This window comes from Apteryx rowi, unplaced genomic scaffold (genome assembly GCF_003343035.1).
Source record: "Apteryx rowi isolate R43461 unplaced genomic scaffold, aptRow1 scaffold_714, whole genome shotgun sequence".
NCBI lineage: Eukaryota > Metazoa > Chordata > Aves > Apterygiformes > Apterygidae > Apteryx > Apteryx rowi.
Window position 1 is genome coordinate 249127 of NW_020450999.1, and position 20775 is coordinate 269901.

The 20775-nt window shown below is 36.6% G+C and overlaps 1 protein-coding gene across 1 annotated transcript in view; it reads left to right on the forward strand.

Annotated features, from left to right (window-relative positions):
* Positions 1-20775, forward strand: part of THSD4 (thrombospondin type 1 domain containing 4) — a gene marked incomplete at its 5' end in the record, with an annotated part of 243529 nt that overhangs the window by 186483 nt on the left and 36271 nt on the right. The window contains one exon of the mRNA XM_026087391.1: positions 20586-20761. Coding sequence (XP_025943176.1) covers positions 20586-20761 — 176 coding nt within the window. The remainder of the gene's footprint in view (positions 1-20585; positions 20762-20775) is intronic.

The window sequence follows — 20775 nt, forward strand, 5'->3', positions numbered from 1 at the left end:
CAAAGTGTTTTTCTGACATTAATTAATTGGATCCTCACGATCCTGTGAGCAGGATAAGGAGCAGCCTGAAAATGCCCATTAAACACTGCTGCTGCAATGAACTGTATTAAACAGCATTGGAGCCTGACTGGATAAATTGTTTTTTTCTGCTGCCCAAATAACTTTTAAAAGTGTTTGAAAAGAAGTGCACAAAAATTAAAAATGCTTTTGAACTTTCGGCAGACTTTTATGCCTGTGTGCTTGTAGACGTAAAAAAGCTGCTGTTGAAACAAGCAGGGGCAGATCCTTAGTGGCTTGTAAACTACAATGGTACCATTGATTTCAGTGGGACTGTGCTCACTTAGCCTAGCTAAAAGACCTGGCTCTTTGCTTGGGAAGTAAAGCAATATGTAGTAATACCTGAGCTGAATAAAGAACTCTAAAACCTAAAAATAAATGGTAATAATACCTATAATGAAGATATACTTGCAAACACATGGAATAGATTTTGTGCGAGACTGAGTCAAGAGAAAGGCACTTTAAATGAGGGAAAAAGAAAGGTAAAACAAAATAAAATCATCAGTATTTGCCTAGGTGATAATGCAAAATATTTTATCTTTCTATTGAATTACCAAAAATTTCTTTATCGAGTGACCATTATACTAAAATGTATCTGACAGTAAATCATTGTGAAGGGAACCAGTTTGTATTTTGGTATTTAGAGTGGAGTTGGTTTCTATTTTAATCTGAGTTAACAAAGAAATCCTGCTAACCATTAAAGTTGTGTGGATCTTTTGATAGGATTATAAATAAAAAATACGCAGCTTTGAAACACACTGACCTTAGAAAATACACATATCAGTATCACCCAGATCTTTCTGCAGGTTTTCTTTAGAAAAACAGGCATGTCTTTAATACTAGGTTCACATTATACATTGTCAGCTGATGGTCAGATATATTCCCTAGAAATTATGACCCTTAAAAAAAAAAAGTAAAGATAATACTTAGTTTGGAAGGAAAATAATTGTTAATGCAGTAGTCTGTGAACTTGGAAATCTGAAACAGAGATTGATTAGACAAAGACGGATAAATATGTCATACTGAAGACTGTGAATAGTATTTCAGTCTGCCAGTTTAGATGAGAAAATTTTACCTTCACTTTATTAGATTTGTGATTATCTTCCTATTTAGTATAGACAGAAATGAATCTAAGTGATGGGAGAAGGTGTTAGAGCTCTTGTGTATGAGTGTATTATTAATCTATTATGTTTTGTGTGTTGCATAAAACTGAGCTTGCAGTAACATATTGCTTTCTCCCTTTTTTTGGCTGTTGGCAGCCAGGGTGACAGCAGGGATTTTTGGAGAAAACTCAGAATGCAGCAATATTTCTTGGCTTTGAACAAGTTTTGTCATGGATATGTTAATGCCTCCCGTGCCTATACATATGCACAAACACAAATAAAGAGACTGCTACTTTTGGGCAGTAGATACGGAAGATCTTAGTCCTCTACAAGTTTAATCCAGCTGTGTGTTGCCCTATTTCTGTCTACACAAAGAGCTGCTTTAGTTCTGCCTCGATAAGTATTGGCAATCGTTATTGATTATTAATGGGTGCAGAGAAGCTCCTGTGCTGCTCGCAGCATTCGTTGCTGCCTGAGGGGGTGCACCTCCTGCTGGCCCCGCTCCGCGAAGCCGGGGGAAGCCTGTGCCCCCGCGGCTGAGCATTGCAGAGGGCGGCGCGACGGCCCCGGCGTCCAGGCGAACTGCAGAAGGGTGTTCCGAGTCCTGAGGCCTTTCGCTGCACGTGCTGCAATTACAAGAGGGAAGAAAGAGGGTGTGTGTGCATGATGTATTTGAGAAAAGTGTTGAATTTCTCCCTTGAGAAAAAAACACACTCCATTAGCTGATTAGTTGGACGGCAATAAGTGAGCTTCAGCGAATGTTTACTGCTTTTGACTGTGTGTGTTATGCCAGTCAAAGCCATTATGGGTGCTGCCCAGCCAGTACATTATTTATAACGCACTGGTGTGCGGTATTATCCCGGGTCTTTTGTTCTCTCTCCCTCTCTCCCCCCCCCTTTTTTTCTGAGCAGAATAGACTTTCAGTGCAGATGTATGTAATGATTTTATTGGCTTGAGTGAAAAAGATACTGCTATTGGATCAGCTGGTTTTGGTTTCTTTGGATGAGGTGGACAGGGTTTGTGTTGTAGTTTAGATTTTTTGGCAGCTAATAGTAGAAAAAGAAAAGAAAAGGAGTGGAGAAAGTAAAGGAAAGAAGATATGAATTGAAATGAAGTGTAAGGAGAAATACCAAAAGCCCGTTCAAACAAAAACTGACTCTACCAATGTGATCTTTAAAATGGTAAGATTAATTTTAACTTAGACTTACATGTTTATAAAAAGTCATGAAATAGATTCCTGTGGATTTATGTTTATTTTTTTATTAATAGTCATCTCTGATTAAGACTCTTTTGGTTCAGTTAATTTATTAAAACTTATTTTCTTCATTTTTTTTCATTTAGGTGATTCAGTAGCCTTACCAAATGAATGTATCTCAAGTTCAATTCATTAACATTATATAACTAACCAAGTTCTGCTTTCTCAATTGCTACCCATCCTGCTATGCAGTATGTAAAGTAGTTACATACCACATGCCTAGCCTCTATAGCTTCCTAAAGTTTGTATATTTGGTCCTCTTTGGCTTCCTTCTCCCCAGAAATTTTTTTCATAAGAGACTTGGTCAGTAGCTAGACCATTTCTGTATTTCATTAGTCAGTAATAACAGGTAAAAAGATGTCATATATTTCCAATTTAAAAGTTGAAATTAAACAGTTAAAAGACACAAGTGTTTGGTTGGTGAAGTAAGAGCCATAAAAAAGCACCATTTTAAAAAGATGTTTCAGTTTACTTGAGCATTTACTCTCTGGTTTTCAAGAAGTTTTCAGTGGGAATTTATCATTAATATTAATATTACACTAGCAGAGTAGCTATTGAACTGATGCTTATAATGATATCCATTAAAATCAGTGCTCTGAAGCATGAAAAGACTGAAGTGGACTAGATAGGGGTGAAATCTTACCCTGTTTGAAGATCAGGAGTGCTTTGCCAATTGTAGCAAGGAGGTCACTTAACAAACTTGATTTTCAGTGCTGTCTAGGAGTGGAATGTGAACAATGCTGTCTGAAATGCAGAAAAAGTTGATTGAAGATTACATGACTTTTGGTTTAAAGGAAAACTAAGGCTATAGCCAGTCATTTTTTACACTTCTGAAAAAGTGATATTGGAGAAATTCCCTTACAGGGATACTGGCAAGGATTTATCTTTTCTGTACTGGAGCTGTAAAGGAGAAATAAGAAATTAGTTTCTGAAATGAAGTGCAAATCTGAAATTTATGAATTTCAGAATTAAATTCTGAAATGTAATGAAAATTGAATGTTCAACATGGTAAATTCATTGTAGTCATGTTTCCTGGCTCAGGAGCATATACATAGCCTGCTATTACTACTGGGATTCCCCTACTTTCTCTGGAAAATCTGGGCTGGTATGAGTCTATATCTATGACTATTTCTGCTCAAAGTATTGGTCAGGAGACCTACTGGACTGGAAGATGAAGGTCTGGAAGGTCATACTGGAGATGTATTAACAGCACGACTGTCTGCAGGGCAATTTGCCAAGAGGTCTATCTGTGCAGCATAGCTGTTCAGTAAAGTAAAGAAAGAACAGCTTTCTTGTTATTTAGACATATATTCAGTATTACATTTCCCACATTAGCTTTACAATACCTTTAGTTTAGTTCCAGAATCGAAAATAATGATACAGTTTGTACTAATTATACTTAAGTTTAACTCATTTTCTTCTATTAACTATTCAAAATCTGGACTTGATTCTTTTGTCTATGCTGCAGGTGGTCGAAGTACGGCCATTAATTAGCCAGACTTATTTAGCATCTGGAGAAAAATTCAGAACTTGCAAATCCCTAATGTTTTCCATGCTTCCATGATAAAATTTGACTAGAGAGAAGTTTGTTTCACATGATTTGATAACTAATACATATCTAATCAGTTTGGTCACAGAACATCTTTTTTTTACTTTTAAATGAGTGGACTGCCTGTGTGAAGACATAAAGATAACATTTCAAAGACTGCATTGAGTCCATATAGCCAGAAAATAATGTATGAGAAATGCAGTGCTGAATTGACTTGCTGTATTTCCAGCTTTCCTCTGGCCACCCAACTTACACTGCCAGGAATTCGTCCTCTGGCAAAGTGTACTTAGATAAATAGGGACACCTTTCCACTAGTGCATGTATTATTTTTCTCTGCTGGGAGCCAAATACTGAGGAGGATCCATAATAAACTGATGTGTTTTTTAAGCTGAAGACCAAGATTTACTGTGTTGTTGTCAGCTTTTATTGGAAGAGAGAGTAAGTGAAGAATTAAACGGTTCTTTAGTACTAAACTAGTTCCATGAACAGTGGAACTAAGGCAGCCAGGCTTAGTCTGTCCTGTATCCTTACCCTACCTGCCACTGAACTAATTAAATCCTATTTACCCCCCCCCCCCCCATAATACCCTCTGATCCCTGTCTTCAGTTTAATAGCTTCAGTCTCCCTATCCCATGTCCCCCAAATCCTGTTGCGGCACCCTCTTCCCATCACCCCTGTGTGCTGGGCCTGGTTCAAAGCTATGGATGTGCTGGCTGGCCAGGTGGCCAGCCATGCGTTACAGAGAGCTCTTGGGCTTTGGCTTTATCCTTCTTTTCAGGAAGGGAAAACTATTTTGGATCTCTCCCAGATCGATATTTTGGATCTATCCAGCTGCCAATGTTTGTTCAAATATTACTGTATTTGAGACTTGTGCCCCTTTGTCAAATTTGCCTGAAATCAGACAGTAGGTTCAGAAGTTCTTTGGAGAGTGGGAATGACAGATGTTGAACCAGAGAAAGATCTGTCTAAACTCGGGGACCCAAGAGTGCGCTACAGCTCACAAATCTGTGTATTTTGAGTTAGGGTATTCAACTTTACCACACAGAGTATCCAATATTCTTGAGAAATTCCACCTGAAATTCAAAACAGCTTAGAATACTCATCAGCTCTAATTTTTCATTGCTAGGAATTACAGCAATTTAGCAGTCAAAAGCAGCAGTTACAATTCCTTCTATTTCAGCTTTTTATTATAATGAGAAATGGTGCTGTTGTTCTGCAGTGATATCACAGTCTGCTGTTTTTACTTAGCTCTGAAATAATGATTCCAGTGGCAATTCCTTGGCAATTGTCAGGTAGTGCAGGGAGCTATGAAATGCTTTTTGTTATGCCAGCTGGAGAAAAGAATGGGGTAGACAGATGCACATGTGCATTTTACTAATCTGACCATCCCGACTCAAGTGGTGTCTAGATTAGAAAATATCTCTATTGCGTTTATCCAGCCATAAGATTTATGCCAAATGTGTGCTGAGTTTGTGTGCTGGGCTAGCTAATGTGAAGTTGAGCTGTGCCAGAAGGCTCAGCTATCGTGCTTAGAACCGTTAACAACCAGTTTGATCAACTTCAGAAATACAAGAACCAGATTCTAACTGAAATCATGTAACTAGACCAAGTGCTATAATGTACAGGTTCAGTGGGAATCATGCAGCTGAAATATCACTTGCTACATTGGAAATGTATCCCTCTTGGAGACTACTGGTTTCCAGTTTGGAATATTGTTTGTTATTTCCATATGCTTGGTTTACAGCCCTTCTCAGTGAAGATTATTTCCCAATGTTACTGAAGTATGGTAGGAAATAAATCACAAAAAAAATCAAAACAGGTATTTGAGTTGGGGTAAATCCGTTTAATTTTAGTGAAGCCTTATAACAACTGGAGTTCTGGAACTGTCACTCATAAACTTTAATTGTGCCCTACCTTCTTTAAAGAAGAAAATAAAAGATGTATATGCAAGAATGTGAAAAGACTTTTGGAAGTTCTGTATAGAATGAAACACAACCGTGTGACAGGTCTGTGATTCTGCTGATCAATTCTTATGACATCTTGAACCACAGGAGTTAATCTGAGGTACCATATTCTGTAAAACAGAATGGGAGATGTGTAATTTCATATATATTTAATGTATTTTCTCTGTAGACACAAGACATGCATGATTCTTACTCCATTGCTCTGTTTTTTAGTGCTGTCTTTTCCCATCATTTCATTCAGCGTGCTTTTGTACCAGCCCTTCTATCCTTCCTCTTCAGTATTTTCAGGAGAGACCTGAACAGTGGTAAAAATATAATTAATTGCGTATCTAGTTTACAGCATACCAGGAAATAGGACTGCTCACTTTCCTGACTTTAGTAAAGCCTTTCATGCTAAAGAGGACTAAAGAGGTTTATTTTTGTGCTAGAGACCTAGTTAATGTTACACTCACATAAAGACAACTCTCATCACTATTGTTTCCTTTTATTCTTTCGTTCACTTTCCCAGGAAAATATTCACATGTCCTGTAAGAAATGCTTTTAGAAACTAATTGTATGCTCCATCTATACTACTTAGAGTCATATTTCAACATTTGGTAGTCTTGCCTCCACATAACTTACACCCTATGGAAAGTATAGGAGTCACGTAAGTGTTATTAATTCTGTACCTGTGAATAATAATATTAAAAGTCATCAATCATTCAGAAAAGTGTGCCTGATTGAAAAAAATGGGAAAAGACTTTTTATTAGAGCAATTTTAAAAGGTGAAGCATACTAGAATAAAAACTGAAAATGAAAGCCAGGATTAAATCCATAAGGAATGCATATGCCTTGCTGTGTAAAAATTGCCAAAATGCTGAAATTCTGCTTTCATTCCCCTTTTTACTTGCATCATCTGATATGTTTCGTGAACTCCCTAGTTTAAAATTTCCAGCCCATATATAGTTACAAATTTACAGTTTTATATTGCAGCTGGGTGAGTATATGGGTTTAAAAAAATCCTGTGATCAGGTTACACTACCATTTATATCTGTTTTCAAAAAGTCCACGGTTAGATCTTCAGTATTGCATAGTTTTCTCCGTATTTCATGATACTAACAGTATAATGTTAAGGCAGGATTGAGTATAATGCGTGGGAGAGCAGTTGTGACATAGAGGCACAATGAATACCGTATAAACACGTATCTGTGTATATGTCGCTATCATATCACCATATGTACCTTCTGTAATAATTCGCACATGCCAGAAGATTAGAGGGTAAAGGGAGTACTGCAGTCGGAGTGGGTTTGCTTTATTTTCTTTCTGATCTCATCAGAAACACGTAACAAAAGAGGAAGGGTCATGCTAATGTTTCTTTCTTTAAGATGACTGTTAGTAATACTTGTTGAGGGAGACTGTATAAAAAAACATCTGGGGAAATACTCCATCCTCCCTCATAGAGTATAAACACGTATGCCTTCTTGTAATATGCAGATTAAGTCTGAAATTTGTTGGGAAATTTTTTAGAAACCTGTCAAGACTTTGAATCCTCCTGTGGTGCCTGGACCTGAATAGATCATATGGCCATACGATAAATTGTTTTTTGTTTCTCAAAGTCCTTGCCATTTATTGCATCGGTAGTTAATTTTCTGTTCTCCTTTGCTGCCACAGCATTTTGCTTGTGCTGATGCACTGACAAGGCTTTTGGGGTCAGAAGCAAAAGAAGGAACAGACGTAACTGAGAGAAGAGGAAGCTCCATCAGTAGCGGAAAATTACAGAGCAACAGTTTAATGAAGATGACTGTTTACTGCAGAGGCAGAAAATAAGCCCTTCAGTTTACAGCAATGAACTGTAAGCTTTTGCCTTTACACTGGTAAATAGTATCTTCATTTTGTAGGTAGAAAAAAATTAGGAATTTTCTGAAAGCTGCAGTGGGACTTGTTGCCTGAGATGATCTGTAAGTACAGGCACATGAGCGAGTCAGAGCAAGATTAAACTCACTTCTCTGTGGAAGATCAGGAAACTATCATGAAAGAAATAAATGGTATTGACAGCAGTAATTAACTATGAAGCTTTGCCCATAGTGCCGCATTAGAAATTTGATAATTTAATATATAGGGAGAAAAAAAGAGAATTGTATCAAGTGAACCAAAATTGACTTGTTGTTGTAATTAAAACTTCCGAAATACTTGCCGAAAAGTAGTGAATTCAACAAAAAGCTGAGGCAGGATGGAAACTATGCATCTGTGGCAAATTTGGCAAGTACTTCTGATCACAACTTTTTAGGGAAAGCAACAGATGTTTCTGAAACAATATTTTTGGATTTTTACTTTGACACAATTAAATTTTAAATTCAGTCTACATTTTTCGAAGTCAGACCAAAAGTATTAATACTCTGAAACCAAAGCGAGATATTTCATTTTGTGTCAAAGTAGTATTATGTGGATTTGGGGGTTTGCCTGGCTTTGTTTGCTGAGCTTTACGGGCTAGTACAGCTGTAGGCAGTACAGAAAGGCCATTCAGGTGTTTGGTTTTAGACTGCTTTGAGCAATGGACCTTTGTGAGCTTAGAGTGGTGGTCAGAAAATCTAAACTGAAACGTTAGGAGACTGTGTGTCTCCTCCAGGCAACACGTGTTTGGAACCATTGGCAGTAATTTGTCTTTGGTGCATGCAGTGCTGCAGGCGCTGAAATGTCTCCGCGCATAAGGGAGAATTGCAACGTGACTGATCGTTCATGCCCAGCATGCAGCTTACAAATAAAGCACCAAAAGCCACTGTAGTTTAGCTTTATCAGTCTGTTAATACTGGACCCTCTTGTAATAGATATAGTCAGTCAAAAGAAAAATGCTTCAAAGTATTTATAGGACATTGCCAGAGAATCATAATTTAAGAGACTGTCAGATGATTTTTGGACCAAAACCAAGGTTAAGTGAAGTAGATAAGACAGCAGAAGGATGAGGACTTAAAGAACTGTCTTCACAAAAATGTTTTGAACATTCTGTGTATTTTGAGTATGTCTTTGGAAGCAATTGCGTTCCAAATACCTCTATGGTTGCTACTCGCGTGCAGTCCAGAAAGGGAAATTGCCCAGAAAGTGAGGTGGAACTCGCAGAGCTGGTCTCTGTAAGCCTTCTCAATGAATGGTAGCAAAGTGACCAAGCAAGGTGAACAGCAAAAAATAAATGAACCCTGAAGGAATATTGTCTGCCAGAATACTCACTTAGTATTAATAATAAAGATTGTATTATTTGTGTCATATATAAATATGTAACTTAGATCTGTAAAACAAAACTACAGATTCAGAAAAACTGTTGCTTTGCCAGCTTATAATCAGTAATAGAGGTTAAAGTTTAATTTTCTTTGAATAATTATTTTTTATCAGCTGAATTCCCATCCACCCATTCTAACTTACCATTAATCATTCTAGTTCAATTCTAACACTGACAATTACACTGCCCAGGCTTTAAATTGATGCCAATTTACTAGACCATGTTGTTTAAAAAAATAATCATGGCTCTCATAATCATTGGGAAATGCATCCAGAATATTTCTGTGCCTGCACAGCTGAAACAACAGTAAGTTAGACCTAAGACAACAGAGCATAAATCTCTTATACTGGCTTTTTTGGGTTGTTTTAGCATGGAAGTGTAAAACCTGCCAAAGCAGAACCTTGGGAAAAACTTGGAAAAATTGATTTAATGCAATTCACTGTATCAAATTTGTTCTAATACAAGGTAGGGTTTCTTTGATATGACATGACCATTCTTTAGAGATCTTCCTGCCTGGCCCTTTAGTGACAGCTTTACTGATGACATTCTAAAACATGGTGGGTGCCCTATGAGGCTTCAGATGAAATGATATAGTGAAAAAAGAATGATAAAGACAGAAAGAAACTTATTTCTAGAAATGTTCCTCCTCTTCAGTTGACACCATAGTGATTCCCCAAGTTCCTACTAAAGTTACAAAGGTTAGTAGAATCATTCTATAAAGAAATCTAAATTGCTTTAGGTTTCTTATTAGCGGGTGTTATTACTTGTAAGAGTCTCCAGTAAATGAAAAACTGATTTTATTGTTGCAGCTTAATGCTGTACATGATAAAAAGCTTGATTTAATTGAATGCACAAATGAATTTAGTTGAGACAGTTGAAGTAGAAATGTTTTTCCCAACATTTTATTTAGAAAATATAAGTACTTTTACTTAAAATTCCTGCTGTTTGGTAGATTTTCCTAGTTGCCCGTATCATTACTTTGTGAAACAAGGTAGTGCAGTATTCTGGATGAGAGTGTGAGTATCAAAAAATAACGCTGTTTTCTTAAGAGAGCACGTAGCTGTCAAGCTTGATAATGTTACAGGATGGTAGTGCCTTTCAGTTCTGAATTGGCAGCTCTTACAATCCACCTTGACTTGGTAGTAACCAAAAGGCAGTGTTAGCATTTGATAGTATGAAGTTTCATGAATGATTAGAGACGATGATGGTGCCAGTCTACCTCTTAATATGTACGCATTCAAACTTTGCAAATTCTATATTAGGTTGCATTAATTGGGCTTCTTCATTGTAATATTCAGTGAGAAAGACAAGAAGTAAAGGACATAGAGGTCAGTGTCCTTAGGGGTGAGTGATCCTCTCAACAGCTGGACTCTATGGATGATGTGTGTGGCTGAAGTAATCTATGGTGATGCTTTTCCTGTTTTTGCTGTAGTCCTCTTAGAAAAATGGGGAACTGTAGTTTGTAGTGAGTATGTTCTATGCAAAATAAAAATGACTGGATGCCATTCAGCTGTTTTCCAATTATTCTATGTAATCATTATTATGAGGTAAAGGCTCTGAATACCATGTGAAAAATCATACTGTGCTTGTGTAGTATGTTTGCTTCTGTTCCTTCCTGGACTGCAGAAGAGCAGAAGCATTCACAGTTTTGTTTTTGTTTGGGTTTTTTTTGGTCCTAAAGTTTGTATTAGAAATTACTCCTCTGGGTTAGGATAATGTATTTATAGAAGGTTGTATAGTACTTCCCCTTGAAGAGTCCAACTCCTGGTCTTGGTCCTTTCTGTCACTGTTAATGTGACCAACAGTGTCTTTGAACTTTCAAAACTGTTGAAAGTTCGGCAAGACTTTGTCTCAGCTGTGAACAGTTAGAAGATGCCCAATTTTTGTTGTGGAAATTCTCTGCCCTTATGCTGTCCTGGTTGCCAGTGAAGAAACCAAATAGAATGCAAGAGATGAAGGTGTCACACCTGCAGAGATGCTGTTTTCAGACTGAGCGTATGCAATCTGATAGTGATTTAGGGCCCAGTCAGTGAACTGCTGACCATCTTCTAATATCCTCAGTTGGCATTAGAACAAAGGTTTTGTAGAATCAGACTGTTCAAAACCATTTGATTCATGCTGATTACAAGATTCTTAGCTCTACTAATATTTTTTGAATTAAGCTCTGAGTCCTGCGGAAGCTTTGCCGTGACCTCAGTAGGAGTTTGAATTCAAAAGGTTAGAGGCAAATAATGCACAGTTCAGTTCATAATGAGACGAGCATGCTAAATTTTTCCCAAATATTCTGTAATTAAGATATTAAGGTGTGTTCCAATAATCAACAAATATCTGTACTTTTGGAAAGCAGTTATTTCAGGAGAATCAATTTGTACTAATGCATATTTCATTATTTCAAAATTTGTAGATTATTGAGACTCCAGGCATTTGTCTATTTTTCGCTTTATGCATCAGAAGTGCTTTAAGTATCCTAAAAACTGTATACTATAACTTAAGGTTATTTCTAGATTGTAGTCACTATGCTATGTTTCTTTAATGACTTAAAATGTACCATATATTCCATACTGCAAGTCTCAGGGGCATGAAGGCAAGCTATATTTTGTCATACTGAATAGGAAAAAGAAAATGTTGTCTCTGAAGTTGTTTTTAAGTACTTTTGTAGAGAGGGTTTTACAACTTATAGGTATGAAGAAGTAGACAGTGGTTTTAAAAGCTACACTGCAAGACTTGTGGTGTGGCAGCTGACCAAGAGGCTGTCAAGCTGGGCTGTTCCCAGTAATGGCCACCTTGATGCAGTCCATTTGCTGCACTTTGCCCACAAACTCCCCCCTTCCAGGGCTCTGTTACAGTTAAATTTCCCACCACCAAATTAGGCCTAGGGTTTACCATGAAACTGAAGTTTTTATCTCACTTGAGAAGTCCCCAAATGGTATCTCCATGGTTTATTGATAGCTGATAAACCATTCTGCACTGGTCTTCATAATCCAGTTTGTAAATATTTTAGATTTATCTCTAAAAGCTCCATATAACTTATTTTCATATAGGAAAAATAAAGAGTAGACGTTGTGTGTTTCTTTCACACCTTTCATCATAGTGCTTATTCAGAAGTGGTCATATTATTTATTGCGTTGTTTCTGTCTCTGAAGATGCTGGGAAGACGTTGTTTCTAAAGCAAACTAGTTTTGCCAAAACATTCTTAAACTTTAATTCAACTTGAATTGCAACAGAACTAAAAAAAAAAAAAAAAAAAGAGCTTACTGAAGTAAAATACCAAAAATATGCCCCAAATGTGATGTGTCGAGTAAAACTTGTTGTGCTGGGATATAAATAAGGGTAGTCACTACACTTGCCCGTAAGCCACTTTGGTTTAACTGCCAGCTGCAAACCAGATGTGGTTTGAGAGCACCATCCATCTCACCTGCTCACCTTTTGTAGCTCCCTCTGTTGAGGGGGTTTATCAGGTAATTTTTTACCATGTTCTACCAATCTTTGACTTGTATCTTGGGTGCATCCTTCCTCTGCAGCTCATCAAAGATTCACCTGCCTAAATTACCAGTGAGACGTTTGCAGTTAAGTTCAACAGCCCCGGACTTGACTTTGTTTCCCACTGATCTCGGTTGCAGGCACCTGGTGGTCTTGCCGGAAGAGAAGGCCTGTTAATTCACATTACCATCCTGCACGCTCATTTAATAACTTGCAAGTTTCTAGTCATGCTGGAGTGCACTATTCCCATTGCTATTCCTTATCCGTATTTTTCTTTATTGTTTCTCTGCTTTTCTCTGTTTGGGTCGTGACCAAATGAGAGACACTTTATAATCATTTTAATATACAGGAAATAACTTTGATTTTGTCTGTCTGAAAACTTTATGTGGTTTCTAAAGCAATTAAGTAGGACTTAAAGACACCATTCTCCCAGACCATAAAGGCCTTAGGATAGAAAATAAATTAACTAGATTACTCTGGGTATTAGTGCTGCTGCCAGGTTTGAGAGGTTTAGTTCAAGATGGGAAGTAATTTTTAAATGAATAGTATTATCGGTATTGTGCCTACATACTATAATGTTAGGTGAAAACGTATTGTAGATAGCTAGGTACTAGACCTACACATAAAATATTTCTCTCCAGCTCTTCAGATAGGAAGCAGTTAGAAAAATAAGAATCCTTCAGCAATAAGGTTACAGAAAATACCAGACTGCTCTATGGCTTGGGATAGTTCCAGTTTTCTGAAGTACAAATAGGACTTTGTGCTATGTTCTTGCTTTGGGAATACTACACTGATACTCTTTCTGGATCATACAAAACTTTTAGCATCTGTTCTATGCATTTGCAGTGCCAGAGCAGAGATACTTCATTTACTATAAGCTGTGTTTGACATTGTATAGACTTGATCTGAATGTGTACATAGATGACATGTGAAAACCTCCATATGAGGGACATAAGGATGAATAAAATGGAAACTCTATTTTACCTTGCACATCGGAAAAAATTAGCCTGATTTTCAGCTGATTGACCACTACTTCTATTGCCCACAGTTAAAAGTGCTGGTATGAATCAATAAAGTTCCCTGTAGATCAGACAGACTAGCTGTAGTTTCACTAACAAGAAATTCTGACATAGCTTGCTTGCAAAAGGTGGCTAAGAAAAGGTAACGTTTGAATATAGCTTTTATTGTTTTAATTTATTATTCCATTCTGCAGGAATTCTGCATACTGAATAACTACATGCTGCAGGCTTTTGATATCCTTTACACTGACTCTCTTTGCTTTTAGGAGCAAAAGAGCAAAGAGAGTCAGGAGATACAGAGGTATAACTGGTATTCATCATCTTTTCTTGTTCAACTAAAATTTCAAATTATTTAAGTTATAGTTAAGATCATTAAGATTGATATGATTTAGCTAGGAACTAACACCTACCAGATACCAAATTAGAGCTATTTCTGTCCTAGCAGGGTACTGTGTCTGGAAAAGACGTGTATTGCAGGGCATAGATTTTTTTACTGTAAAAAAGAATACAAAGTAATTAACTACTCTTCTTCATAGAATAAAACATATTAAGCAACTTAATTAAAAAAATTTGGAGTTAGCCATTATACTACAGAACAGGGTTTGAGAGCCTCATTGCTAAAGGTTTACAAAGTTGACTGGCCGCAAGTGCCAGCTACGCTGGAAAAAGCCTCAGTGTTGCCATGCATTGTAGAAGTTGCTCAGATAGCTGTGCTTCACATAGGTCTAGGAAATAATTACGTTACTTACCCACCTGCAAAGTTCAAATCCAAACTAGTTTAGCATGTTTGTTCCAAAATTTCACAGTAAATTCTCCTTGTAGATAAACTGTTGCCTAGAATTGTTTCTCTTGAAAACTATTTAGCACTTTCACAGTAGAGTTTGAAAGATAACTTATTAGATGTTGAATCATTCACTCATGTTAAAGACGTATTCCTCTGTAAAACACACATTTTCTTTCTTTTTGTAAGCATATATATTAGTATTTAATGCTAAGCTATTTTTACTTTCAATTAATTATTAGGTCCCATCTTTATTTGCAAATACTTGAATCTGTTTTGGCAATTCTTTTTCTCTTCTGTCATCATTATTCAGAAATATTTAGGTGAGAACAATTAAGTTGAATAAAACAGAAACTCCTGTTTGCCCTTTATGTTTTGGATTATCTTTAAGTTATGCTGTTTGATAATGCATAAGTTCTACATGTGTAATATTGGCAATACCTGACACATGGCATGAATTCACCATAAATTACTTATCTTACAGAGGCAGTTGCCATTTATTTCTCTTACTTGTCCAGTTTCTTTCTTTCTTTCTGTCTTTGTCTTTTTGTTGTATTATGTTATAATAATAATTAGATAAATTAAGATATAATATGAACCTTTGCCTTGTAAATCAAGCTGAATATATTTTTAGATTAAATTTGGGTTGGCTATATTTAATTTTCATAAAGGAGTGTTTTGGGCTTTCTCCAGAATTAAGACTTAGGAAAACGTCATGAGAAGAGGCTCTTCTTGTGTGACGTGACCATACTATGAAATTAAAAGTTCTAGAAGTTGGAAATCTTTTTCCTTTGTCAATTTAATGAGTCTTGTTGCTAATTTAGGTACTTAACAATATGTAGAAAACTAATTTTATTCAAACTTTGTTTGGTACCTGGAACTGTATTAGAATTTTTCATAAAGAGTAATTTCTATAACCTCTGCAGCTAATCTGTACATGTAATACTCTTTTGCTGACTCACAATTACTTATCGACTCACTCATGACATTTTTCTTTCATCAAGGCAATCAATTCCACAGGCACAGCTCATGAGAGAGAGAGAGAGAGAGTTATTTTATTGTTCAGGTTAATACTTACTATATGGCAGGTGAAGCACCTCTTAAGCGGCCAACTTGCAGCTATTTACTTTGTTTTGAGAATTCAGAAGGGCCAGAAAGACTTTCTGGTCTGTTTTAACCAAGTGGGCTGTGTCATTAAAGTAACCCTTTGCCATTAAAGATCAGACAATAATTCTGGAAACAACTTTTTGCCCGGAGGAGCAGAAAATTTGTCAAGCCATTATCTCATGTCTAATGGTACATTTATTAGCTACTGTCGTGGGAATGTTAGCACATATTTGAGTACTGTCTTCAGGAGATGGAATGGAGAAATGGAGAAAGTTGGCAAGATTGAAAAATGCAATAAAATGGAACAGTAATAATGGAATTATCTTTAAAGTACTGGAGAAATTGATGTTTTATTTTCTGATCACAGTCATGTGGTTTAAATAAGGATACCAAAAGTTACACTTACAAACCATCAAACATCAACTTCTTGTAACTGCAGATAATGGCCTTGAGAGGGGATGCGAGTGTATTGTTTACACAACTTCACTTTCCAGTACTACCACATCAGCTACATATGATTTAAATTATTTCTTACTGTTTTTTTCCAGTTGCAGAGGAAGCTGTATGGAATCTATAGGTAGGAAGAGAGGAGCTGTAAAACATCTTTAAAAGGAGTGCTGCAAGCTGAACTGTAGGAAAATTAATATTCTGAAGATACTTGAAATACCAGTCTTAATTTATAGCACATTGAGATTTCGTCATTGAATTGTAGCCTGAGCAGAAATGTTGATGAGAGTCTGTAGCCTGAGCCATTCCATATATATAGTGCAAAGCATTACTGAAAGACCCTGTAAACAACACAGTTTTAGTTAAGAAGCTAGCCCTCAGATAGATGAAATCAGCTGCAGACTGTACCTTAATGAGGAATTAAGGGTAAAGCTTTTCATACTTTTTCATGCTTTGACTAAAATACTAACATGATAAAAATTCTTGCGGGGGCAGAGCTTAGGTGGTAACTGCAGGGTGATCAAAACATAAGAGGCACTTTTTATGGGGAGGCCTCTTTCAGACTTGTCATGTGATGGGTTTCAAATGAAAATTTAATGGACTCTCAGTTTCCCAGACAGCCATCTTTCTACAGCTTCATTATTAACAACAATTTAATCTTAGCCAGCTCTCTCTTTTTTTATTTCTGAGTTCTTAATAATTCTTTATTTAACAGCAGTGTAAGAAAAAATATTCAGATCATAAGCTTTTAATGGAAGTGTTCCAGATAAACAATGTAAAGCTAGTATCCAATAGATTTTGCAAAGCAGCTTATACCACAGGTGTCTGAATTAAAATGTAACTAGCAAAGGTAAGTAGCATGTAAATAGTGTGGATGAATTTCATATGTAATCTGTATTCAATAGTGTGTGAGCCATAACTTTACCTCCTAGCACTGTATGAAGAATGATAATGCCATTTTCATGGTTAATAAAACTGATGTTGTATAAAATACTTGTCAGCTAGTGTCCATGGTACAGAGTCTCTTAATTCATTAACATCATGTGGGAAGGAAATGGATGCAAGACAGCTCTTGGAAAGAAAAACATTTTGCATTAAGTACAATAAAATTTCAGAATGTGTGAGTACATTTATGCGGAGTGTGATCGAGGGCCATTAATGCCATTTTAATTTTTTATTTAAGTAAGATTATGACAAATATTTTTATTGCAAGCCAAGTGTATCAAGTTCTTGATTACGCCAGTTATTCTGGTGTTATTTTGAGAATAATACAGATTTGCTTTTCTTCAGGAGTCCAAAAAGGCAGAAAATTCTCCAGCAGGACTCATGCCTACTAAATTTATGTGGGTACAGCTTTGTCTAGCCAGTAAAATCCACTGAGTGTTGTGCATATGGAGAAATAGAAGTCTGAAACTTCACTGGCCAAGGCTCTTCATAAGGACAAGTGGTCCTAGGGGAACCGTGGTGGTACTATGCATTTCCTGAAAGTAAAGATTGCAATTTTGACTGGCAACAGTATGGGCTTCTTTCTCATAGATTCAGAACCTAGCTGTAGATAATTGCTTTTATCCTTATCCTTTTTACATTTTACATTTTATCCAGAAGTATGAAACAAACTGTTAGTGTTATGGTGTACACAGAAGGGTATACAAAAATTTAAAAGCTTTTCAATTCATTCATGTAGATTAAAACCCATTCTGTTTAGTTACTAGCTTATTTTCCTTTTAAAGACAAACAGATTTGTTCCTATTAAAAATGTTTTCTTGCATAAACTGGAGTACTAATAATTAATAATGATTGCATTAATTTATATTTCCAGTTTGCAGGTTGCACCTATTCTTATATCATTTGTTACCTCACATACCTGACAAATGTCGATTGCTGAGTCCTTAGCCTCTCTAGCAGTATGAATATATCAGTTTACTACTGGAAGGATTAATAAAGCCTGTACAACTGCATTAAATTGTATTAATGGTAGTTAGATGACATACTAGTATTGCGCTTCCCAGTTTCTGCCTGTCTTTATTTATGAAGCAAACTAATGCAAGCTGATCTGAAATCACAAATCTACTGCAAATTCCAGTTAGCTTTTGCCTGAAGACTGGTAGTTTGCAGTCTCCCACTTTGTCTTAGGAGCCATTGATTTTCATTAGCAAATATCAATGATTAGGATGTACAGCTAACATAGGTACATGGTTACATCTAAGCCCTATTTATAAAATTTATCAAAAACACAATGAAGTCTTGCTAACGCCGTCTTCTCTAAACAGGCTCACCAAGAGTTAACCAATTCAGAAAATAAGTTAGTCAGCAGCAACCACTCCTATAACAGAAGAAAAAGGCTTTGGACCTGACAACTTAACAAGGCAAGGGCACAGAAAGTGTCACTGTCCCTTCGTCCAGCACGCTCCATTCAGCCTTCTGCTGTGCCTGATTGTCTTTAAGCCTGGGTCTGGGTATCAGGTCAGTCTTCAAGCAGGGTAGAAAACGCTCTGCTGATCAAGCCAGTGATCTGTCTAGTTCAGCTTATTTTATAGTGACCAAAAAGTAAGATGTTTCATAAGATAGTGTAAGAATATGCAGTTGGCAAATATAAAATAATCTGCTCAAGTTATGGGACTTAACCTAATATATGTAGTAAGTATATTAGGTTGAAACGTAGAATATTAGGATGTTCCCTTCCCATTACTTACAGGTATTAATTGAAAAAAAAAATTATGCCACTCCAGTCCTTCCTTGAAACTTATTAAGCTACTCACCTCAACGCCTTCCTGTTGCAGTGAATCCAGTAGTCCTGTGGACACATCATTTGAACAGTGTTCTTGTTGATTTTACAAACTTTTTTCATTGACTTTCCCTTATTTTGGAGGGTTTTGGATAGGAATAATAGATTTTGAATCCATATTTTTATACTTCTCTGCATTTTTATCTTTATCGTATTTTGTTTTTCATACAAAAGGTTTGCTTTCAGCAAAAGGGAGAGCTCAAAGCGTAATGAAGGGATCAGTCTACTTTCTGAAATGTGGCAATAGTACTCTACTTAGTAATATCAGTAATTTATATAAAAGAATAATGATATTTGGAGTGTAGTTCTCCATCCTTATCTTTTTTATTCTAAAATAATGAGCCTTTGCATTGACATTTTGTGACCATTTCTCATCACATTGTCACACTGATGTTTTTCACTGAGGGCCTGCAGTAAAAGCAAAGACTGTTTCTCCTGATTAATTCAGTTAATTCAGATGTCTGCAATATGCAAGAACAGTTAAATTTCTTCCCTAATATGTCTTATCTTGGAATTAACTGCATTAAATCTAATTTCCCATCATTTAGGCCATTCATTTAGCCTTTCTAGGGTTGTTCCCAATATCTTAAATAATTACTTGTATAATGTGTGTAACACAGAGAACATTTCAATCATGTATTGTAATTGTTGTGATAGAACAAACAGTCCCTGAAGTAACTGGGTCAACCCTAAAGCTGTATAAGATGAAAGCTAGTGCCTTGAATTTGCATTAAAAAGTAAATGGCCAAGCAATATAGAGCCTACAGCCAAGGGTATGATTAAATTTGTTTGTCTTGTTGTAAGTCTGTATTTAAAAACAACTTTGTTCATATAATTAAATAGAAAATTCTCTGAATAAGCCCTTTGGGGAAGGGATCGTCTCTTTCCTGTGTACTTATACAGTGTCTAACATGGTTTTGACCTCAAGATATTACTGTATTTTAAAAACCACATAACAGTAATATTCCATAAAGTCATGCATATGCACATGGCAGGAGTTTCTGACTTAAGGACTTAAAATTGAAGTCACATAGACAGATGAAGGAAGTAGAAGCAAGAAGGAACAGAGGCACCTAGCAAATGAGTGACTTGCCTGTGTTTACAAAGCGGATGCCCTGCCCAACTGCATATTGAATTTTATATTTCCCTGTCTAGTATCTGATTTGCAAAGTCACTTAGCATGCTGGCATTTTCAGCTAGTTTGTCATTCCAAACAGGCCTGCGAATCTGGACTTTGCAGATGTTCTGTCAAAAAGAAAAGTGTTTTGAAAAGGAAACAGTAGCCAAGTGGCTTTGTGAAGAACAACCAGAATATTTGCCAACCCAGCATATTCATGGATTCAATAAACTTGATTGTTTGGTGCTTCTCTAATGTAGTGATCTGTGTCTGCTTTGGTGTTTTACTATATCTCTATACTACAGTAACTAAACCACTAAGTAAAGAGTCACTTCAGTGGGGAATTTGAGAAAACCACTTCCTTGGAATCCAGGCGTTTTCAGTGTCCTCATCTGGCTGGCTGAGCGTGCCGCCTGGCATCCTGGGAGAAGCTGTTGAAAAAGTATCCAGCGTATCTTTGATTTTTCTTTCTTGCATCATAAATATAAGCAGTGTTCAGCCAAAGTTTCTGAGCTTGCTTTTTTTGCACAACTGTTAATATAACAGCATTGTTTTTAACAGTCACACAGCAGGACAGTGTAACACACGTATGTGAATCTGATTAAACGCTGGTATGTAAAGATGATTCCTTCTGATCAAAGTCCTTATCTTTTTGTCCCCATCCTCAACAGCACTGCGGAGTCGATCAGGACGGTCCATCATCAATGGGAATTGGGCAATTGATCGGCCTGGGAGATACGAAGGTGGTGGGACGATGTTCACGTATAAACGCCCAAATGAAATCTCCAGCACTGCAGGAGAGTCATTTTTAGCTGATGGCCCAACAAATGAAGTCCTTGATGTCTATGTAAGTTTCTTGTA